General features: G+C 33.2%; 4 protein-coding genes across 5 annotated transcripts; 1 reads left to right on the forward strand and 3 right to left on the reverse strand.

Moving 5' to 3' along the window:
- Positions 1-2,353: 2,353 nt before the first annotated feature.
- Positions 2,354-4,491, reverse strand: LOC129810378 (transcriptional adapter 2A). Of its 2 annotated transcripts, XM_055860813.1 has the most exons (4): positions 4,315-4,455; positions 3,560-4,238; positions 2,834-3,494; positions 2,706-2,767 (listed from the first exon to the last, which is right to left on the reverse strand). In XM_055860813.1, the coding sequence occupies exons 1-3, from the start codon at positions 4,379-4,381 to the stop codon at positions 2,852-2,854; spliced, it is 1,389 nt and encodes a 462-aa protein (XP_055716788.1). In that variant the 5' UTR covers positions 4,382-4,455; the 3' UTR covers positions 2,706-2,767; positions 2,834-2,851. The 2 variants fall into 2 exon arrangements, with proteins under 2 accessions (XP_055716787.1, XP_055716788.1); XM_055860812.1 differs by having other exon boundaries at positions 2,354-3,494; positions 4,315-4,491.
- LOC129806903 (DNA-directed RNA polymerase II subunit Rpb4) lies at positions 2,412-2,726 on the reverse strand. Its single transcript, XM_055855795.1, has one exon. The coding sequence runs from the start codon at positions 2,724-2,726 to the stop codon at positions 2,412-2,414; it is 315 nt and encodes a 104-aa protein (XP_055711770.1).
- Positions 4,492-6,619: 2,128 nt separating the features above from the next.
- LOC129810380 (uncharacterized) lies at positions 6,620-7,774 on the reverse strand. Its single transcript, XM_055860815.1, has 2 exons — positions 7,560-7,774; positions 6,620-7,490 (listed from the first exon to the last, which is right to left on the reverse strand). The coding sequence occupies exons 1-2, from the start codon at positions 7,692-7,694 to the stop codon at positions 6,639-6,641; spliced, it is 987 nt and encodes a 328-aa protein (XP_055716790.1). The 5' UTR covers positions 7,695-7,774; the 3' UTR covers positions 6,620-6,638.
- A 43-nt stretch (positions 7,775-7,817) lies between these two features.
- Positions 7,818-14,785, forward strand: LOC129810379 (DNA-binding protein K10-like). The gene is made up of 2 exons (XM_055860814.1): positions 7,818-9,143; positions 13,216-14,785. Exon 1 carries the CDS (start codon positions 7,940-7,942, stop codon positions 9,056-9,058), a length of 1,119 nt encoding a protein of 372 aa, XP_055716789.1. The 5' UTR covers positions 7,818-7,939; the 3' UTR covers positions 9,059-9,143; positions 13,216-14,785.
- The last annotated feature ends 8,965 nt before the right edge of the window (positions 14,786-23,750 follow it).

Here is a 23,750-nt window from a genome sequence, read left to right on the forward strand (position 1 = left end):
ATTATTATTTTGCTATATATTAATCATGAAAAACAATTGAGATTACACGAAGACTGTCCAGAATGAGTAAAATGGTCGATTTCTGCGAATTAAGCGAAATTGATAAAGAAGCAGACTTCAACAGTGATGATGAGTTCCCTAATTCGTCCTTTAATGCCCCAGATCGTGAAATAAAACCAGAAGACGACCAATGTATTTCAAAGGACCTTCAAATTATAAAAGAAGGTGATTGTTTTCATAGCTGATCTGTGACCTATTTGGTAAAAATCAGTCTTATTGAAACACCTTGAGCTTCATTAACGTCTAATTATAAAAATTATAAAGGTTTTTTTCCTAAAAATTATCATTTCTTAGATAATCATACAACATTCATCCATAAGAAACGGTTTAAATTTATTTATTTTACTATTTGTTCACTATTTTTCAATTAAAATATTTCAGTCTTTTTATGCCTTAAACGGATATGACCGCCTGGAGGCGGTTTTTACCTTTTCTCACCTGGCGCTCAAACGGAAAGAGATAATGAAGAATGGATGGTATTTTTGAGTTCAGTGGACCATTAATTACCCTAGATAAAATTATTTATTTACTTTTTTTGGATATTAAAGAAAACACCGTTAGAGGGTTAATTGTCTACTATTGGGAGCCCATTTATAAAATAATTTTTGAAGTAGCCCTAAATGTAATGCAAGATTTTCACGCGGAAAATTTGAAATGAATTTCGTCAGTTAAATCAGCATTTATCGTAACTTTATTTTTGCGATTTTGAGATATATACATATTTGGAATCAGCGTAATTTTATTTATTAAACGCACTTGTCAAAAAGAAATTTTTATAAGCCCAATAAAAATTATTTTAAACAAAAATTATCGTAAGTGCCCTTAATTAACAAAAATTTATCAGAATTTGTCGTAACTTCCATTTTTGGGGAAGTTACGACAAATTTCCATACAAAATTTTCAATAATCAGCATTTGTCGTAACTTCTTTTGCTCGTTTGCGTGGCTTGTAATTTGCAGCAAAATTGCAAAATTTCTCAATAAAACGTTTATAAACTCTTCCAAATATCGAAAGACAGTGCGAATAGTGTAACATGAAATCATTTTTATTCAATATTAGCGAGAAAAAAGTGAGAAAAAATCCCTACCCATCTGTCATTAATTCAAAACAAAACAACCGACGTGGCGCACAAAATTTATTCAATAAAACTTATGAAATAAAAGCTTTTAGGGACAGGGATAACAGTATTATTGACTAATTTAGTCAAATAATGGCGCTTATTATCACTAGAATAATTCAAATTGATATAATGCATTTTAGAAAATTGTCGTAACTTCCAGAATCTCCATACATTGGAAGTTACAGCTTTATAAATGATGGAAGTTACGATAAAATATTATTGTGTTTCTTCTAACATATTTCTCAATATTTCAGCTTTTAAATAATTTTATAAAGATTTTCTCTTGGCGCCTCGAGTGGGTCAGTGGATAGAGCAGTGGCTCTGTGACTGCGAGGTCGTGGGTTCGGAGCTGAGCGGCAGCAGAAAAAAGATTTCTCATGCCACATCGGCTTCGAATTCGTCCAGTGAATGAATGAATAGTAATGTCAATGGTGCATATTGGCAAAAAAGTGAACCGCCTAAAAACAATAGAGGCTGGTACGAAAACGAGTTTCGATGTGAAAGTGGTACTTCAATCGATACAAATATTCGCTGTCACTGATCCCAAACACACACCGAGAAGGGATGCTGTGATATAGTAACGGCACTGATTGTCCACACAGAGCTGCGATATAGAGCGGCTACCCGTATCGGGGGATAAGATAGAATAGGAGTGGGGAAGCATAAGGGACCCAATTGGTGGCCTGGATGCATCGGAATATCCGAAATGGAGAACTGACCCCTGGCAAAATCTTATTTTATCTTCTCGAGTTAACTTACAATTTATTAGTGCCACTTTCATTATTTTGACTGGAAAGTATCGCATTCGGCGCTCTTTTTTAAGAAAAATAATGCTGAACTGAATATTTCGTCTCCTGAAAAGTTGTCAAAAGGAAGTTACGACAAATGCTGATTTAACTGACGATTTCTTATGAACCATGTTGGCGTTGAAATAGGCAGAAAAATTGGCGCTGACAATCTTTTGCCTACATCACGGCGTTTTCGTAACTTATACCAAAAAGACCCCTCCTGTGGTTATGCAATTTTTCTGTGTCACTGAAATGAATACCCGGGCGGCATTTTTCCGGTCCTGAGCATTTCTTTTAAAGCGGAAATCCCTGTAATTTTTTACCCTGAAGACCATTTAAATAAGGGATTTGAAAAAAAAATCAGGGACATTAAAAGACCAATTGATTACATTATTGCTCTCCCTCGCGAGGCAGCCAAGCGAGTTTGAGCTGGGAAAATGTCTTTAATACTGCAAACTTCTCTTTGTGCCAATATCATCGAGAATCTGTCGTAATTCTTCATCTTCAAAGCGTCCTTCTAGGGATGGGATTAGTGCCTTGGCTTCTTCAGGTGCCTCTGGACAGAGATTCCCCAGGGCTGCTAGTTCAAATTTGTGTAATTTCTTCTGCATTAGCAAACTCCGAACAGCTGCAATGGTCTCCTTGTTCTTGAACTTCCGGAAAATGTCTGTATAGCTGTAGGTTTTGAGGAAAACCTCTGAGAATTCCTGTTCTTCATCTGCAGATTCATTGAGTTTCTTTCGGTGATCCAGGAGCATGTGAACTTCACTAATCAGTAGGGTTTCGGCATTCTCGAATTCTGTGGAAGAAAGCAGATGAAGAGGACTTTCAGAGGGATGCTGTGGGAAGGAATTGTCTTTTCTACATTTTTTTTATTGGTAATTTAGTTTTCTGGTTTATTGATGAGTCCCTGAGTTATGAGGAAATCATAGAGCTTTCTCGTCTTGTTGACATCGATCTTGAGGAGTTTTCTTGCCTCACCCAGAGGCAAATGACCATGCTTGGCATTTGCTCCTACAAGAGTATCTCTGTGAGCAAAGAAGGCATTGGGTTCGAGTCTCAAAGTGCTGCAGATATGCTTTTCATCGTCTGAAAGTTTATCGTAGCCGGAAAGTCCCACAATATCAATGGGATTACTTTTCCTGCCTTGCGGAAAAATATTTTCCGGCCCTTCTAGAGATTCTCTCTCATTTGCTTCCTGTTTTATCCGGAGATTTCTTGCTGCCAGGAGTTTGTGGTAGAGTTTTCCGCCGTGAATTGATGTCACTCCCAGACGGCGCAATTCATGAAGTTTCTGAAGGTAGCACCGGAGATCCTGGGAATGCTTCAGGCGTATCACGAGAAGATCAAACTCCTCAGCGGAAAGAAGCTGCATAAAAGCACCAAATCTCAAGGAATTGTTGGCTTTGGGTATGGATGGATTTCCCACTGAGAGGATTTCTTCTATGCCTCGCAGCCGAGTTGCTGAGGATTGGTGATCCAGGAGACCATGTTCTCGAATAACTCGATACCTTCTGTGGCGTTCCCTGTGAAAGGCCAAAGAATCTCGTTGAATTGTGCCCTGATTACCGCGGAAAAATAATATCCCAACCTTAGACGATGATTAAAAGCCCGGAAGATGCTACAATTGAGGGTTTCTGCTGCAATTGTGTCTTCTTCATTTGGCCAAGGATCTGTGTCCACCCCATTGAGGATACTTTCAGCTGTGCGGTCGTAGGGGATGTCAAAATCTCCCCGTGCTGCACGATATCCGGCCAGAGCCTTACCATGCAGAGACTCCGGAAGGAATCTAAATAGCCTGGCGTTTTCAGTTTTCGCCCAATAAGGGCGACATTCCCGGAAATATGGCTCCTCATCCACCCCACTCATTCTACCCACAAATCCTTGAAGGTAGAACTTATGGTAGTGATTTTTACATTCCCGGCTTGATTTTTCCATAAACTTCGCAATATCATTCCAATTACCAAATCCATACTTTCCCACCAAATTCACCAGGAGTTTCTCTTCCTTCCCAGTCCACGTAGATCCGGGAAAGATGGGAAAATTATCCTGATAGATTGTATATGAGTGGAAGTTTCTATGCTGCCGGGTTTCAGCCCCGGAAGCAAAACAAGGAGCACATAAAATATCCGGACACTCGAGACATTTAACAAAAGGCTCACAGAGATTCCCTGAGCAGGAACTGCATAGCAATTTAGGTCTGTTTGAGTAACTTGATAGTTCTAGTGATGGTTTATTGGAAAATTTAGAAGAATCTGCTGAAATAATTGCTGAAAATTGCGGAGTATCCAAAAAGAAAACAAATCGTCCCTTTTCTAACCTCAAAATCTTGAATAATCTGCTTACCTTTGGGAAATTGAAGATCTGCTGCATCTTCTTCCACTAAATCGACAGAAGGATGTGCCATTGTCATGTTTAACACTTGATTTGCACTTAAATTAATTTAATTTAAAAAGAGAATGCAAAATTATGCTGAAAACGACGCGTTTTCCCTTAAGACTTTCCGGGTGTAAATAAAAATATGGCGAACTGCTAGAATTTCCGAATTTTAATGGAGAAGTATTCGAATTTCAACGGAAGGGGAAATGTTTCATTAGTGTTTCATGTTTTATGTGTAGGGGGAACTGGGGCAGTAGTAAACAGGGGCAGTTGTAAACACTGTGATTTTTTCCATTAATTTTAAGACTCCAGAGGATAAAACCCATAAGCATTCATACACAGTAAAAAATTGTGTGAGAAATAAGGTTGTGTATGGGAAAAGTTGTGTAATGTCACAAGCATTTTGGTTGTAAATTGTAAAATTACTATCATATTTGTAGTACGATACTAACATAATGGTAGTAAATTTAAGTTTGTGTAATGAAATTTGTGTATGGGAAAATTTGTGTGAGAACTGTCAAAATTTCATTGTTCACTATTGCAATTTTTCTAAGATTTTAGTAATTTTTCGCATTTATAACTGTCTAATTGTCTTCTAGAATCATTCATCGGATTCTTAAAATATGCCTCAGTCGTAAAAAGTTAGGAATAATTATGTAATAACAGAAAACAGAGGAAGCATCATGTAAATTAGAAAAATTGACGATGCAACCCTTGGCCATTTGCTTAAGGGAAGTAAGCAAGTTCGTGGCGCAGCCGGAAAACGCGAGACCATCAACACAAAGATTATGGGTTTAAGTCTCAGACCCCTCTCTTCGTATTTTTCTTTTTTTGTTGCTTTTTTCTTTGTTTAATACAGAGACTTTTCACAGATAATACACATAAACCAAACAAAATTGCTCTACAATCAAAATTATAGACAGGAAGCCATTTTATAAAATTGACAATACACAACTTTGCCAATACACAACATTTCCAATACACAAACTTCACACCATAGCGCTCGTGCAAAAATTACCAACGATAGTGGTTGTAAATTTTTTTACTGTGTAGATACCATGGGGATGTATGTCCACAGATGAATTGGTCAATAAATTCGTAATTACCTTAAAAATAAAAATCATTTCTCTCGAAAATGTTGATATTTCGATTATTTTGGTCATTTGGATCTCCACCTGGAAATTAAAAACTGTGTAAAATAATCGAAATGTAGCAATATCAATTCTTTCCTACATCCTTTAGGATTATATTAATGCATTTGCTAGAGAAATTAAGATTCTCATTATTTTAAAAGAAATAAAAATTTGTCAGAAAACAGCATTTGGGGTAGATGTAAACAGGCAATTTCCCCGTTATTGTAGATGTCGCGAGTGTAGAATGAATAGCAAAATATTTTGTATTCTTCTTCTTCATTTCGTGGTGGGAAATTTTTCGTTGTCCCGCGCAAACTTTCTAGGAGGAAAACGCGGTAAATACTCTTAATTTCTTTCCTATTTCTAGATAAAATGAGAAACTATAAGAAATAGAGTATTTACGTTAGTAGAAAAAATACGCTAACATTTTCTTTTCAATTTCACAAAATGCGTAGGTAAAAGAGTGGGAAATTGACCTTCATGCGAATTGTCTAATTTCTAATTCAGATGTGTGCAAAAACCGTTGAAACCGAATTAACGTCAAAATAAATTTGTTATAGTAAGCGTTTTGACCATTGACGTACATAATTCATTTGACGTTTATTCGGTTTCAACGGTTCTTGCACGCCTCTGTTTTAATTCATTGACTACGAAAATATTGGTTGCGCTGTGTTCAATAAGAAGTCACATCGTGTCAAAATATGGGGAAAATCCATTGAAAAATGTCTTTGATTTGCATTCTTTTAGTTTTTTGCTATTTTAATTATTCTTTGTAAGAAATGTAGTGGTTTTTTGAAAAATATACAGTCTTTATATATCTCTTAAGTAATTAAAATAATTGAAAGTGGTGCAAAGTTAATTTGAAGGGTGGAAAAAAGGGTGTTTACATCCTCCCCAGAAGTGTTTACTTCTACCCCAGGTATTTTGTGAAAAGAGAAAAATACACAGTGACACAAATTTTATTTTTATGGAAAACTCAATTGTTTTCTAGCATCTGCATTACCCTCGATGAATTACCAAGAAGCTAAGAAAGATTTTCCAAAAAATCACTCTGTGCTTGGAAAATCACCTCAAATTCGCATCTATCGAATCTATCGAAAATGTTTAATGTGCCCCAGTCTCCCCTGTATCATCAAAGTTTTTTTGTTTTTATTTAATTTAATTTATTAAATGGTCAGTTAAATAGTGGAAGATTTTGTGTGACAATCCAAGTTCAATGTACTTCTTGTAATTCTGGGTTCTAAGCTCCTCGAGATAGTGGTCAAGAAGGGGTTTATCCAGAAAATCAGCCACGGCAAAGGCGGCAAATGGGTACAAAACATCACTGAACAGTCTGAGATAGAAGGTGGGAAGAACGGTATTCCTCAAATCCTCCACGAAATAGGTCAAAAAATCCCTCAAAAGTATTTTCCGAGTCAGCAGGAATTTCTTGACAATATTCTCAGTCACCCTATTGAAGACTTTTGTCGATTTCCTGGCACTTTTTGCAAGATCCAGGTACTCTTGGTTGTAAATCAGCAAGTTTAGGAGAATTTCATTAGATTCCAGTCCTTTGAGAAGGTTCTCAATGGTCTCATCTATGGGATGGCAGTGAAATATCACGATGTGATCGACAAGTGATGAACACAATTTGTTTTTCAGCGAGAGTTTCCAGAGTTGATCGAAGAAATTCACAATTTCTGGATGTTTTCTCCTGAAGGGACACAAAAGGTAGATGATTTTTCTTATGAGGTCTGTTTCCGTGTAGCGTTTCAGGCCCAACAGGAAGAATCCAAAACTCAGGATTATAGATACTCTGTGGTCAATTATCTGGCACTTTTTGCAGGTATCATCCTCGATTGAAGATGGGGAATTCTGTGCTTCCCTCAGAATTGGATGGTCCATAAAATAGGGAATTGATTCTGCATCAATGGGGATTTCCATGGTAAGTGATGTCACGTAGTTCTCTCCAAGATCCGGCAGATAATTCGCAATTGAGGAAACTGAGCTGATCACTGTGCTTATGATTGCCTGGAAAGGGAATTTAAATGTTTGAATTCTCATTTACAGCACTGTACTGTTTGTACGGTTTGTACCAACCAAAGATTCATCAGTTTTGTCATGTTCCTCTTGAACTATTCCCCCAATAATTTCTTCCAGCTTCTCAATTACACTTCCCTGACACAGAGGATCTACAAATAGGTAATTTTTCCCACAGTGACACTCATATTCCATAATTTCGTGAGAAATCCCGGCGCCAAAACACAAAACACATAGACATTTTGGCAATTGAGGTTATGTGTCGTCATGATAGCAGTTTCGGATTTCGGAGTAGCCCAGGGGGGAAGCTCTCGGAATCCGAAAAGTCGCCGCTTCCGAAGGTTTTTTTTCTTCATTGTGTCACTTTTTCTCGGCTAGTTCGCGTGGTGTGATTTTTTCAAGGCAGTTTTTCTCGCGTTAAAAGGTGATACAGGTGGGATATGGCAGCTGCAAAGGCTCAGAATCAACGCCGTCGAATGCCTCAGAAGCAACGCAACAATATGCAGAAGTTTAAACAGGGCACACAGAAGCGCGTTATGCGACCGAATATGGGAGCCATGGGCGCCATGTTTAACAACAACTACAACCAAGCCAGCCAAATGATGGACAACCCCGGCTATATGGATTTCAATGAGCCAGCTATTCGGCCCCCAATGGGAGTTGGTGGAGGTAATAATCAAGGTGGGCCACCGGCTAAGGTGCAGAATAAAATGGGCGGTGGGGCTGGGAATATGCAGCAGAGGAAGCCGGGCAATCGGCAGATGGTGCAAAATCAGCAGAACCGCCGGCGTCAGCACATGCCGCCGCAGCGTCCGCAGCAAGGCGGTGGCGGCGGAATGGGGGGCGGTGGAGGAGCTGGAGGTAATATGGGAGGGGGCGGTGGTGGCGGAGGAGGCGGTTGGGGCAATCAACAGCCGCGTATGCCACAGACGCCGCCAAATATGAATCAGCGACCTGGGCCACCGGGGCCACCATTCAGAGGCGGCCCAATGCCGCCACGGATGCATCCGCATCCCATGGGACCGTCAATGCCGCCCTTCCATCCGCCACCAATGAATGGGCGTTTTATGGGCTTTGGACCACGTCCAGGACCACCAATGCCACCACCAATGGGTAATCCATGGCCACCAATGCCCGGAATGCCACGTCCAATGCCCGGCGCCATGGGGCCCCCGAGGCCACTGATGGGCGGTGGTGGTGGCAATCGGCCAAATGCTGGAAATGTGGCTGGAAATCGCATGAGGAGACAGCAACAGAATAACAATCAGAAGACACAGAGAAAACCCACCAAAGCCAAGGGAAAAATGAAGCCCGGGGTGACAGGAAAGAAGCCCAATAACCAGCCACAGAATCAATATTCGCTGGATAAACCGTGGGTGACGCAGGAAATCAAGGATCAGCACCAGAAGAAGCTGGATCTGCAGAATCAGCTGAAGGGAAATCGCAATGATGAGCTCTTTGCCAAATTCAAGAGTGAACGAGATAAGTTCGTGGCCCTCTATGATGCTGCCAAGGCCGAATATACGAACAAAGGCAAGCAGGTGAGTGCAGCACAGTAAATCCTCCTACCCTCAGCATAATTTACTCTCAGCCTAAGCAGATTTTCGGGTGATTTTGAGGCGCTGAACACTTAAGATGAGATGCGTAAGTACAATATTTGCCAATAAAAAAAATGTTTTACAGGTGCATTCAACTTTTGGGATGTTCCCATGCAATGTTTCATGTTTCTTGTTTTTAGTAATGTGAAATTCTCTTATTTTAGAAGATTCTCTAGAGGACTTTTATGGCTTCTACACACTAGTAGAAATTTCTTTAAAAAATGACTTTAAAGAAAATTTTGCCTTTTTGAAACGTAAATTTTTTTTAAAGGCAATTTTCGTCAAAAATGGCCATTAAAAAAAATCTGACGTTTCTGCCTACAAGGATAGGGGAATTTTTCTTTAAAAAGGCATTTTTAAAAAAATTTCTACTAATGTGTAAAGGCCATTATCCACATTAAAGCAAATTTCATTAAAAATTATTTCAAATATTTTTGAAAGAAAAATTTTCATGTTTTGAGGGAATTTTTGAAGGAAGTATCTTTCTCTTGGATTGTTTTTCAAGAAAATGTCTCCTCTGATTGCTGAATATAATAAGAAAAATGTTTGATGAATTTCCTTACAGTAATATTTAGTAAATTTTCGTGGAAATTTTTCTAAAAATGCGAAGGAAATGTATTTTCTAAAGTAAAGATGTTCCTAATGAAATCCAAAGCAGTTTTATAGGACCTTGTGCTCGAATTTTCTCTTAAATTTACTGGAAGGTATCCACTATTGATAGCTCTACAAATCGACGGCTCCATTCCATACTATTCTAAATTTCTAAGTCGACTTAGAATTCTATAACTCCGAGAGATATGTTGTTCCTGGGACCGAGATCTACAACTTGAAAATTTGGTGGTCATCCGACGTCCGGGTAACTAGATATTCAAGTTTTTCGAAAAAAAATTACACGGCCAGCATAGGAAATCGCCAACTTCAAATGGCTCTCCTGAAATGTTCTCATTCTGAGATAGAATAGTATGGAATGGAACCGTCGAAATCAATCCCTGATGTTATAAAATGATTCTGCTGAATATTTTACTGATTGTCCCAGTCCCGAACAAAGCAGAAATTTTATGGAAAATCCAAGAAGATCTGACCATGAAACAATTTCATAAAAATTCTCAAATTTTTTGAATTCCAATTGATTCAAAAAAACAAAAATATTTTTTAGGAATAAGAAAAGAAAAATATCGTTTTCCCGTTTTTCATTTACTTTATAATTTAATTTATCAATTCGACAGTTTCATTCTATACTATTCTAACTGAGAATCACAACTTTTTAAGACAGCTATTGGAAGTTGGCGATTTCCTATGTTGCCCGTGTATTTTTTTTTCGAAGAAATGGAATATCAAATTACCCGAACATATCGGAGTAATATAATTCTAAGTCAACTTCTAATAGTAATGAATGGAGCTGTCGAAATGTAATAAAGCCATCTTAAAGATCCGAAGTGAAATTTGTGAATTTAGAATAGTCTCTACTATGAAGGGTATTGCCAGGATTTTAGTAAAAGAAAAACGCAAAGAACAAAGAATAAGAATTTTTCGGAGAAAGTCAAAAAATCCAATTTTTGGTATAATATTTATGAATTTTAAGTTTCTTCAGTAAAATCTTTAACTAGAACTTTTTTGGGAAAAATTTACCTGAAGTTCTGTTCTTTCAGGATATTTTGTTCATTGCTTCATTTCTGTACCGATTTTAATGGATTTAGACAAATACACAAAAATGTTTTCATGGATTTGAATTGCTTTTCTTATAGAAAATTGACTTTAAATCTGAAAACTCGGAAAATATTATATCAAAATAGAATTTTTTAGACGAAATCAGGCTTTTCACTTGAACAAAAAAATCAGTACTACTTTGAGTATCCTAGTAGATTTAGTAAGCTGTAAAAGCTTGTTAAAGACAGCGAGGAAACTTTTCCCCTTAAAGAAAATGGTCCAGAAGTATCAAAAACTTTTCTGCCGTTTCATTCAAAAATTTGACAAAAAAGTTCAATGTTATAAGCCGATTTTGGGACACATCTGAAAAGCTTAAAAAATCCTTTAAACTCTTAAAAGATAATTATTATAGGTTTTTAAAAAAGAAGTTGATCAAATTCTTCAATGTCCTCACAAGGGGTCAGTTTAATGTTTTTAATATGAGATTTTGTGCACCATTTTCTTTGTAAAAATTCTCCAGAAATCCGTCTTTAATCCAAACTAAAATAGTTCGGGCTTTTTAGAAAACTCATAAAATTCAAGAAAAAATATTTCAAAAGTCAGAAAAGTGCGTTCTTTTTTTAATGTAAATGTTTTGCGGAAAATCTTAGTATTTTTGAACTCGGTTTTATGCTTTTTTTTTTAATTGAATATCATGTAGGGGGGCAATGGCCCTTTCCTGTCCTCCTTTGCTTCGTTTTTATCTACTAGGGAGGCAAATTTTAATGTTTTATACGAGCTTCATCAATTTCTAATCCTCAAATATCTTTCAGTAATTTTCTGCTAGATGCCATAGAGATTGTTTCGAAATCTTTTTTTGTTTTTTGATTACCGGTGTATATTAAATTCTCCATAATTCCCCACTGCTGCCCAAACTGGAATCCTACGAAGGAATAAAAGGCCTCTGGCCATTCAGTTCTTTTGTTTTCGAGAGGGAGCACTCCTATAGAACAGTAGCGGTTGAGAAAGTGAAGAGATATATGAAAGATGATGGATTCAATTGATGGCTTCTGGTAGTTCAGGATGGTTTTCGTTTGCACTGGGATCTCCTTAGTGATTCTGGATGATTGATAATGATCAAATTAATTGAATTGCCAGAGAATATGTCAATTTCCATCCGTGTTTTAATCTAAGGAGTACGGTGTTATTCTGTGTACTGCAGAACTCTTCAAAAATACAAAGATGGGACCACTTTCGGTAATTTCAAGAGAAAATTCAAGGAAAAGTCTCTTCAAAACTGCATTATTATCCACTAGGAACAACATTTCTAGAGAAATACTTTTTTTTGTTGAATTTTTCGAGGTACGCCTAGATTTTTTTCTACTTCTTTCATCAGTCAGATAGCAAATTTCATGAAAAGTAATCTCGAATTGTGTTGATTTCTTTCAAAAAATTCTATCATTTTTTTTTTAATGGCCTCTACACATTGGGAGCAATTTTTGTCAAAAATTGCTTTTTTGAAGGAAATTCCCTGCAGCGTTGTAGGGGAAAACGTCAAATTTCTGTCAAAAACGCAATTTTTGACGAAAATTGCTTCCAATGTGTAGACGCCTTAAGTGTAGCTCTTGAACAAGATTTTTGAAGAAATTATGTATACACACTAAACAAATTTTCTTCAAAAAACCACATTTCGTCAAAAATTTTAAACTAATTTTTGACAGAAGTTTCTTATAATGTGTGGAGAACTTAATGTGAAATCCTCTTATTTTAGAAGATTTTCCGAAGTATACAATGTTTCATCGAGATTTCATGATTTAATCAAAAGAGCATTGCATATTTTATTTTAAAATCCTAAAAGTTGAATACGTTTGTCTCATGGCAAAATTCGCAATTTATGCGATTTAATTTTGTCACGAGAATGTATATATATATTATAATAATAAGAGAGAATCGATTACACTCTTTCGGGAGGGACTTTTCCATGGGATGTAAATCCTGTGGAGATTTCTCTGATAGAAAATTTTCTTTTTCAAACTCCCTTTTTTGATAAATATCCACCCAAAATCATCTTATTTATCGCGCTAATATCACTATTATCTCCTTTTTTTATTCTTTGTCACATGAAATTCACGGGGAAGAGTCAAATATCAAAAAAAATTTATTATAATAAAGTTTATTTTGTTATTCTCTGTTTTCTTTCAAAATGAAATAGAACTACTTTCCATCTCTTGTATAATTCCTGCATTTGCTCTTAATTGAAGCAATGAATCTTCTCTTTCTTTTATTTATTCAAAATCTCAGAAGAGAAAAGTGGAAGAAAAATCCAGATATACTTTTTCTCTTGAGTATATTTTATCAATAGAAAAAATCTTTACCAAAATGAACAATTTGAGTTGATTTTTCTCTAGAATTTAATCTAATTTTTAAATAAATAAAAAAGCAGTTGGAATAATTTTCAACAACTTGGACAAAAATATTTGTTGTTTTTGCAGGAGAAAATTGTTGAGAAAACATTGGTCGAGTCGGACAATGCCAATGGCACAGATGCTGTATCAAAGCCAAATGGCCAGTAGAATGAAAAAAAAAGAAAATCACACAGAAATCATGAGAGAAAAACTCAATAAGTTTTTCTTTGCATCTCTCTTGTGTGTTGGATTTTTTTTGCCAAAAAAGTCACACACTTTTCTACAATTTGATAGCCCCTTCTACAAGAATCAAAAAAAGCTTCATTTGATTCAACAAGAAGCTGAGAATTATTAAGACACCCTGAAAAAACAGGATTATTCATTTTAATTTTCGTTTATTATTTTTTTTTTATTAAATTGGATTTTTATATCCAAAAAAATTACAATTAATCTGCAATTAGAAATAATAATTAATTTTTTCTTGTCTCTTATTGTTACAAATCGTAGTTGATAAAAAAATATCCTTTTTAAAAAAATACTTAATATAACTATTTGCTGAATGATTGCAGTCAATTTTTTTGCTGAACAAAATAAAATAAAAATTTGTGTGGAGAGAAATCTCGAAATATTTATGGAATGATATAAATAAATGATTTGTGTAATGTTTATTTTTTTCTTTCAATCCAGTTTCTTTGATTTTTGAATAAAGTAACATCTTGATGTGTACTTTTTTTCCAATTGATAAACATTTGAGATTTCCTCAAATACATTTTTTTCTGGACTTTAAAATTATTCGCTTTTATGAAAATTATTTTATTCTAACAAATAAATATAGAATGAAAAATAATATAGTAAAGATTTACTAAACAAAACATAAAACTATATAATTATTAACCCTTAAGGTAACTTACATTATTCAATGGAATATATTAAAAAAAAATTGTATATTAAGATTTATGTGAATTTTGGAAAAACAAAAAAATAGTGAAAAAATAGAGTAGAATTGAAAAAAAGGTATTAAAGATTTTGTGTCTGACTCGCAAAGAAAAAATTATGTCTTAATTTTTTTCGACATATTGAAAACTTTTTTTTTTCAAAATGAATATTTTCAAAATAAATTGAAAAATGGAATAAAATAATCTGATTTTTTGTTCCTTTTTAAGTATATTGCATTCGTAGATGGCATGAATATTTATAATTAAATAAACAAATTAATTGTAGAATAAAAAGGATTTCGAGTTTTTTTCTTAAATTTACAAAACATTACTTGAAATCCAAAAATTGATTTAAAATTAAATTTAAAAAAAAAACAATTAAGAATTATCTTATATAAAGACAAATGCATACATTATTAGTTAAGAGAGAAAAAAAGTAACTTGTTCTTGTGAAAAATAAAATTAACGTAATGGAGAAATCAACGTTGAGAAAACAAAGAGAAATTTTAAATATAAAATAACAATATGATTAACTTAAAGAAAAAAAATAGAGAACAATCAGACAGGAATGATTGATTAAAAAGAAGTAAATTAATCTCAAATATATTGTCACTAACTTAGCCCCTTGATTAAGAAGATGCAACAGAAATGGATGAGTGCCGATTACAAAGGCCCTTCCACTCAACAGAGATGACAAATAAAATTAAATTTAAAGTCACTTCCTGGCTTTTTCATTTTATTAATCATAATTACTTTTATTAGATATAAAAGTATTTTGATATTTTTTTTAAAATTATTTATTTCAATTTGCTAATACCTTCCCCATATGTTCTGGTACTTTTGCAACCGAGATACTTTGCTCTCGTGTTCAATCAAAAGTACTCTTTTTTTTGGAGAGAGAGAGAGAGAGAGAAATCTTAATCTAAATTGGCATTCTTCTTTCCTAAGATTTTATTTGTTCAACTACAATTTAATATATTCCCTCTGAAGTCCCAATAAAGCCCCAGTTGGTTGAGATAAAAAAGTCTCCCGAAGAACTATCAACATTAATATTGAAAGAGAAAGAAAATTTCTGTCTCTGTGACATCAAGTGAATTTCTTTTTTAGCGCATTTCATCGGCAAGATTGCTTCATTTTAAGATTATTTCTTTTCTTATTTTTATCGTCGAGGGTCGTTGAAAAACTCCAAGTTTTTCATCATTGTTTATTTTGCAGTGAACCTGTACCAGGTAATTATTATAAAATATCTTTGTTGGATCAGTTAATTTCTAAAAAAAAACATATTCAGGTATTTTTTTGTTACAATTGAAAAATGTGGCAAGGATTACTAATTGCAAGTTTAGAAAATACATTGATTTATGTTTAGTTATTTATGCAACTTTAGACGTCAATTTTATTATTTTTTTAATGTGCGTCGGGTACCTATTATCACATTGCACTCCATTTAGTACACTTTGCTTTAGATTACTTTTTTCTTGCAATTGTAAGTGATATTGCAGTAAAATGTGTTTCGAAATTTATTTATCGGATGCGGTTCAACTGAGGATCGTTCTGGTCTCCTCTGTGTTACAAGAAAATGTTCATTTGGAAATAGCTACAAAAGATATTAAAAAATGAACGAAATTTTCAGGGTTAATTAAAAAAAATAGTTTTGAGAGGGATAAATGGGAGGGAAAAACAAAAAAAGAAAGTGCTACACCTTGAGATAACATCATTTAGGAGGGGTCATCGAAGAGCGGAACTCCATATCTCTTACAGTATTTTTAAAATAGAGCTATTATCGTTACTTTACCGATCCATCACTCATTCTGACCGTTTTGACCAATACGACCGATACAGAGTTCAGAATTATAAGATCTCTTAAAAAATATGAATTTAACCAAATCCGTTGAAAATTAAACCTTCCAGGGTGGTTAAACTTTAACCTTGAATAATTCAAAATGGCGATTTTTCCGTTGTAAGGTGTGTTAGAACGAAATGTCGAACTGGACTACCTCCAAGACATATCCGAAGTTGTTGAAAGTTCTCGAAATTCTTGGAAAGCTTGGGCAAATCTTGAGATAAGTAAAACAAAATACAGTGGGACCTCGATAGAGTCAACTAATTATTTCCAAGAGAGAAAAGACAAGAGAATTTTCAATCAGTCAAAACCTTTAAAATAACGAAAAGAAAATTATTTTGTCGAAAATTGATTTACACGGTTAATATAAGAATTTTATCATAATATTGTTTTTCTTGTGTTTAAAACGTTACATTGATACACCAAAACACTGATTTTAATTTCGAAAAACTCATACAATATTATTAGTTCAATAATAATGGAAAAGTTGACTCTATCGGAGTCTGTAAAGTAAAAAAAAATAGCTGTTGACTCTATTGGAGATTGACTGAATCCGGGGTTGACTCTATCGAGGTCCAATTAATATTTAAAATTAGATCACTATTTTTCAAAATTTCATAAGACAAAGTTTTGAAAATCATTTTATGAATTTATTCCTTTATAAATTTATTACCAAAATGAAATGTTAAATAAAACATGAAATTTATCTGATTGAGACTACTAAGCAAGATTTGGCTTTGGAAAGGTAATACGCAGGGGAATAGCAATGATATCACATTTTGCGCAAGGTTTGTTGAATCCTCTTCTGATATGACGATAAGCCCAAATGTTGTAATAAGACAATTATAACAAAATTATTCCTCAAAAATTGTTTTTCATCTTGCTTCAACAAAGAATGCAATCACCGATCTGATGTACTATATTAAATTTATGAAGAGCATTCTTAAGTGCAAGAATTAAAGCAAAGTTTAGAAATAGCAAAGAGTAAAGTCACCCCCGGAGGCCAAATTGAGTATTAATAGTCCCAGGACCGAGTTCTATTTAGATCTTTAGACACTTTCCGCCATTAAAGATATTCAATTCACAAACCTTTGAGCTTCTTTGTACTTGACTCCACCTGTCTTTGGACAAACAACTTCATCATAGTATAAGTAAAAAATTATATATCAATATCTCAATGAATTCTTGAGCTGTATTATTAACATTAATATTAAAAAAAAGTATTATAAATTACAAAAAGAATATCTTAGATTGTCAGAAAACTTTTATTATGTGCATTCAAATAATGATTTTGGTTTAGATTTAGAGTTTATTTTATTGAACGTACTTTGTCACAGAAAAATTTCATATTACGTTATCGTCAAAGATAAAAGGGGGCATAAAATGTCTACAGTAGATATCAATTGGTTTTTATCTCCCGCAGTGGAACAATAAAACCTCAACAAAACAAATTATAAATATAATAATTCTTGGAGTTATTTCGATTATTTAAAATAAAATTGAAGCTTGTGACTTTTCTAGACCAACTTATGGTAAGTGAGATTCTTAAAGTATACATTCTCACAAAGCTACCAAGTTCCGTTTTTGCTTACTTTAGGCATAAAGGCGTTTAAGGAAAATTGGAGAACATATAGATTTTTTTTAAAATTCTATATTCTATTTTTTTGTTGGTAAATGCATATTTTGCATCATAAATTTTAAATTAATAGAATAAAACTGGTTCATCATAATTAATTTTGAATAAGATAATTTATTTTTCACCTAAGTTAGCTAGAGTTTTGCCCTAGACACACTTACGACTTAAGCTGAGAGACAACTTAACGTTAATTATAATCAAAATATCGATCAGATTACATTTCCATTAGTTTCTGATTAATTCGTCTATCGGATTAGTTAGTGGAAAATTGTTGGGAATTTAGTCAAATCATTATTTTGATTATAATTACGTTTAGCCGTCTCTAGGCCGAAGTCGTAATTATCAAGAAATGTCTAGAAATGTCTGATTATTGTATGAATTCAGATATATATATTTTTTTATTTTCAATATCATTAAATTTTAAAATTCCTTTCTAATGGCGCTGGTATACCTTTTCCATTTAGTAAAATTCAATCGATCGAAATTTTACCTCTCTTACTCTTTTAAACTGAAATCAGATATAGCTGTCTCTTTCTGTAAATGGAAATTGAAATTCCAATATCATTTTCAATTTCAATTTTAAATTTCATTTGCCAGAAAGAGACAACTATATCTGATTTTAGTTTGAAAGAGTAATGACACTGGCACACCTTTTCAATTGAGTAAAATTCAATCGATTGAAATTTCACATCTTACTCTTTCAAACTAAAAATAAGATGTTTGACTCTTTCTGTCAAATGAAAAGTGAAATTTTAATATCATTTTCAATTTTAATTTTCATTTGGCAGAAAGAGACAGCTATATCTGATTTCAGTTTCAAAAAGTAAGAGGCAAAATGTCTAACGATTGAATTTCATTCATTTGAAAAGGTGTGCCAGCGTCATAAGTTCTATACAACGTTCCGGGGATTTTTTGTCCTCTTTTTCAGGTATATTGAGATTATTAAATAAACAAATCGAAACAAATAAATCTAAACTAAAATAAAAATCTGTTCTTAATGGCTCCGGCACACCTTTTAGATCAGGAAAATTTCATGAAGTCGAAATTCACATCCTTTTCTTACTTAAAGCTTTGCATATGTGTATCCTACTCTGTCGTATTCTTCTTCTTCTTTTGAACATCAGACCAAATTAAATTTAGTTCAGTCGAATTTCAGATCGAAAGAGTGAGATAGACTTATGCAAATCTTTTGAGAGAAAACGAGACGCAAATTTTGATTTTATGAAATTATACCGAGCTAAAAGGTGTGCCAGAGCCATAATGGCTCCGGCACTCCCACTCCAAATTTGATTGAGCTAAATAGAATTTGGAGTGATGTTTAAAAGAAGAAGAAGAGTAAGAAAAAATGAGAGACATATGCGAAGTGTCGGAAAGGTGTGCCGGAACCATAAAAAATAGTGTTATGCCTTTCTAAAAGACAAATACCAATAACGTTCTCCTAAATTTTGTTCAAGCAACTATTTAATAATAATATTTCAATTTCATTTAAAGTCATCTGAAATAGTTTTGCGATTTTATAATTAGAACACTGTTATAGGTGGGTATGTATAGGATCAAATGTTGTTCATTTTTTTGCTGAAATTCGGTAAGTCTATTTAAGTAAATTTGTTTGATCGAAGGATCTTTCCCTAACTGCGTTATCACACTTGCACATTAAAATTTTAATATGATTCACATTAATTGTCGCTGGTGAGAGTCCAAATGTGTAATTTGTGTGTTTGAATCATTTTAAATTCAAAATTTGATCTATTTGTTGATAAAAAGGTAGACTTGACCCGCAAAATTTGATATAAATTGATTTATAGCATTAATGCGAAAAATTAATGCGATTTTCTCTTTAATTTTTTAATGTGAAAAATATTTATGCTTCAGGTAAATTTGAACTTATTTTTGCAAGCCAAGACCACTTCTTTATCAATAAATAGAAAAACCCCAAATATTAAGTGACTCGAAAGACACAAATAACATATTTGGACGCTCACAAGCGACAATTAATGTGAATCACATTAAAATTTTAATGTACAAGTGTGATAACGCCGTAATGAACCTTTAACCCTTTAAGGACGATTGGAACACCGGTGTCCCATAAAGAAAATAATTTTTCCTGACTACCTAAAGTTATTTTTTTTTCTTATGTCTGTATACATAATTGTAAAGTAAAAGGTTGAAGGAATCTAGAATATTTTTTGCAAGTCTCTAGCTATTTGCTATGTAGTAAATATTTAGCTCAAAAATGGCGAATTTTTAAATTCTCAAATTCATAATTGATTTTATTTATTTTTTAAACTTCTAATTTTTTTTAAGCAAAACCCTTTTGGCAATAAGAACTACAATACTCATACGTAATATTTTTCGTTAGAACGATAATTATTATTCATTGATATTGTCAGAAAAATTACTTAAATTTTTGGGCTATTTTTGTCCTTATCGTTCATAGAAGTACAAAATACACCGAATCTGACTCTGCTGGACTTTCCAAGGTTAGATGTAAGACTTATCATTGATTATGTTTCTCAGTTTATTTTTTATTGTTGATTTTCAGTCCGTAAAATGTGTCTCGTCATTAAAGGGTTTATGTATCAAGGGCTAAGGTAATGGCACTTAAATTTAGTGAAGCTGTATTTTCTCATGAACTTTTTTACTTGCGCCCTTGACAATGAAATTTCAATAATTTGAAATGAAAATTGGTTATTTCAGAAGGCTTTTCATACTTGTGATTATTATACAATAAATGAAACGAATAATAACGTAAAAAAGTATTCCATAAGATGAGTTTGTGATGCAACTATATTTGCAGTTACTTGAGATGTTTTTTTTTACATCAAATTTCAGTTTGAGAATAATACTTCTTGTTCAGTGAAAGAAAGAGCTTTTTACAAAAAGAGTAATTAAACGCAAATCCTATTTTTGCTTTGAGTCTTTCTATTAATTCAGCCTATTACACAATCGATTATGAATAAAGCAATTGAAATTACTTCTCTTAATAAATTCGTTATTCATTTTGAGTGCAATAACCCATAATTTTCAAAGGTCAAGACTACAAAAATTTTGAGATTTTTGTGTTGTGAAATAAACAAAAATCACGAAATTCCACATTTAAAATTTTGATATAAGTATAATTCAAATGAATTACTTCTTCCTACAAACGATTTTGTTGGTTGATTTGAAAGTGCTCAGAAAAAAATCCATTGTGTAGAATTTTTAAAGTATGAGAACACTAAGACCTTAAGATTGAAATTTTCTTAAAAATAATCCTGTGAGTTTTGTATTATTTTAAAAATTGATAGAAACTTCGTTTTTTAGCAAATAAAATAATAAAATTTAGGAAAGAGTCTTCTTTTTGTTGAATGTTTGTCGTTTCCGATTTATGTAATTTTACTTAGCCAGGAAATAATAAAATTATTATCGTTTGCAAAGATTGCTTTAAAGAATTTTCATAGACAAAGGACTAAAATGTTCAGTCAGATTAAAAGTATTATGGAAAAAGACTATGAAGACGAACTAATGAGATGTTGCCAAACAGATTTAGTTATACACAATTATATATAATTATTTTGTCAACAAGATTTTTCTCTTTTGAAATTTTTTCAAATTTATTGTTTCGCAGAGAAAGTTCCCGATAAATTAGCAATTATTAATTTGTCTTTTCCTGCATGAGGAGGAGAAAAAATGCTGCACAAGATAAAAGCCATACACAAAAGGGGATAATAAATTTACTAATTACAAATTACAGTAGTAACAAATTGATTTATGGCAAGAATGGATCAGTCCATGAAAGAGTAGTTACCAATAATAATGGAAAGTGGCGATAATTATTTAAATTAAATAAAACTGTTGTAGCAAAGGGGTAGCGAAAAAGTCTGAGTTTTCCAAAATGCATAACTTTGATGCTAAAAAGTTCTAAAACCAGTGATAAACCCAGAAAACAAATTAGAAAAGTTAAGCTATATGACTAATCTTTAGATCTCAAGCCCTTAAGTGTCATAAGGTCATATGTTCATTAAAGTCATTAACTTCGTAGTCTTAGACCTAGAGTTTAAATTCCGGAATTGATTTTATAAAATAGTTTTAAAACGAAGCTCAAGTTCCTAGTTCCCCGAAATAGTATATGGATTTTCAGATTGCCTGAAAAATGTTGGCTTTTAATGGTTCTTTGGATTTCTGGAAAAAATATAAATTCTCTATAAGGATCCTGACGATTCGGGATACGTTTAAAAGAATGTATGGGTTTCCTCGATTTCTTAATAAAAATGAATTACCGGGTTACCTGCAAAATAAATACCTAGCTTCCCCGGCGTACATAAAAAAATGTATGGCTTATGTGTTAACCTTACGTTGACACCTTAATGATTGTGTAAGTTTTCCGAGTTTCTTAGGTTCCCTGAAAAATATTGAACCAGGGTTTCTGCCGTTTACCTGGGGAGGCCGGTAATGTTAAGGCGGCGGCAGACGCAATCAGGTTACAGAGTGGGAATAAAATTTATCTATCTATTTATCTACCTATCTATCTATATGGGTTCCTCGTAGATTCACTGGGTTTTCCCTGCCATCCCCATTTTTGTGTGACAGGTCAGAGAAAAAGCAACAAAAAATATTTGTGCAAAAAAACTCATTTCCAATTTCCATAAAAATACCGATTTAAAGTTATCTGACTAAAATATATTTATTTTTTACTGAAAGATATGTCATTCTACTTTGTATATTTTATTTAAACAATTTGAAAAAAGTAAAAATGTGAGTTTTAGAAGCAAAAAGAGATTCAAAAAATTTTTATATTTTCTCAGCGCCTAAACTAAAAGAGATAATGAAGAATGGATGGTTTTTTCGACTTTATTAGATCATAATTATCCTAGAAAAACATTGTTTTAGAACTTTTCTCCGCATATTAAAGAGAACACTGTTAGAGGGTTAAAGCTTATGTCTGAAGGCCGTATAACTTTGGGTAAATTCTAAAATTACCTAATGAGCATTTAACTCGCTAAATACTCATTTAGAATGTATTTTTTTCTGAAAAAACTAATATATAAAAAGGATAAGATTAAAGAAAACAAGATTTCTGTGTTGAGTTTGAAAGCGGTTACAAATCTGAAATATAATTCTAAATTATAATTTTTCATAATAATTTTAAGTGGAAAATCCATACTTTAGTACTTTTATAATTTTGGATTACATCGCAGACCAAAAGAAATTTACAGTGCCCGCTTTCTAATCCGGATTGCCGTAATCCTGACGAGTTATCGACGGTTACATTTAAAATCATTTTGAGGTTATGTATGCACGGGTATTCAGCAATGAAAATGAATCATCCTGTGATGTTTTTGTTTAATAAATGAAGTATAATAGCATAGAATTATCTAATTATGTCTTTTTAAACTTCTTTAAAACTTTTATTCTAGAAAAAAAACCTTGTATTATATTTTCGAGACGTTGAACAAATTCAAAAAATTCATCCGGATTACGAAGCGGACATCTGTCATATTGTCTCCCAATCATCCGGATTACGAAGCGGGCACTGTATTAATTTTTTACCATTCTTATTAACTCTAAAATCTTACATTAGCTCTCATACATTTGATATAGGGTTAGTTTTAAATTCCGTATGCCCAACGTAGAATCAAAAAAAAAAAAAACAATTTAGAGCAGAGGTGTGGAAGAACCGTTTCAAACCGAACAAACGTCCAATGAAATTTGTAAGTCAATAATCAAAACGCTACTTGAACAAACTTATTTTGACGTTTATTCGGTTTCAAACGGTTATTGCACATCCCTGATTTAGAGGTTATGCAAAATTTTTAAAATTAGATCAAAAATAATTAAATCTACTACGTAGAGATTAGGGCAGACCTGTGCTTATCAAATGTCGTGTAGTATCGGAAATTTTGTGTTGATAATTTTAATGGAAATTACAGATAGCCATACTGGTAACACTAATCCCGCTCTTTCACGGTGCCATGATGAATATTTTTGCGCCAAAAAGACAAAATAGAAAGAAAAACTATCATAAAAATAAATTGTCTTCTTGGTCGGAAGACGGATAGCTGTTCACTAAATACCCTTTTACTTGAATCTTGCAGAAATACAAAGAAATTAAATGCAAATATCACTTCAAATAGAAAGTTCTTAAATCGCGTGTAATTCAACTGTGAGAGAGAGACAGAGACACAAATAACTCACTTGACGAACGTCTGGCGGCGCTGCGGTTGCAAAAAAT

This window comes from Phlebotomus papatasi, chromosome 1, assembly GCF_024763615.1.
Source record: "Phlebotomus papatasi isolate M1 chromosome 1, Ppap_2.1, whole genome shotgun sequence".
NCBI classification, from domain to species: Eukaryota; Metazoa; Arthropoda; class Insecta; order Diptera; family Psychodidae; genus Phlebotomus; species Phlebotomus papatasi.

What these genes read in the sequence shown, in the direction of transcription:
- LOC129806903 (XM_055855795.1), bottom strand. Translation starts at nt 2,726, where the DNA reads ATGCTCCTGGATCACCGAAAGAAACTCAATGAATCTGCAGATGAAGAA.
- LOC129810378 (XM_055860812.1), bottom strand. Translation starts at nt 4,381, where the DNA reads ATGACAATGGCACATCCTTCTGTCGATTTAGTGGAAGAAGATGCAGCA. An exon ending in AGATCTTCAATTTCCCAAAG is followed by an intron (nt 4,239 to 4,314) that starts GTAAGCAGATTA and finishes CGCAATTTTCAG; the next exon opens with CAATTATTTCAGCAGATTCT. An exon ending in GCTTTTAATCATCGTCTAAG is followed by an intron (nt 3,495 to 3,559) that starts GTTGGGATATTA and finishes GGCCTTTCACAG; the next exon opens with GGAACGCCACAGAAGGTATC.
- LOC129810380 (XM_055860815.1), bottom strand. Translation starts at nt 7,694, where the DNA reads ATGGAATATGAGTGTCACTGTGGGAAAAATTACCTATTTGTAGATCCT. An exon ending in ACAAAACTGATGAATCTTTG is followed by an intron (nt 7,491 to 7,559) that starts GTTGGTACAAAC and finishes TTCCCTTTCCAG; the next exon opens with GCAATCATAAGCACAGTGAT.
- LOC129810379 (XM_055860814.1), top strand. Translation starts at nt 7,940, where the DNA reads ATGGCAGCTGCAAAGGCTCAGAATCAACGCCGTCGAATGCCTCAGAAG.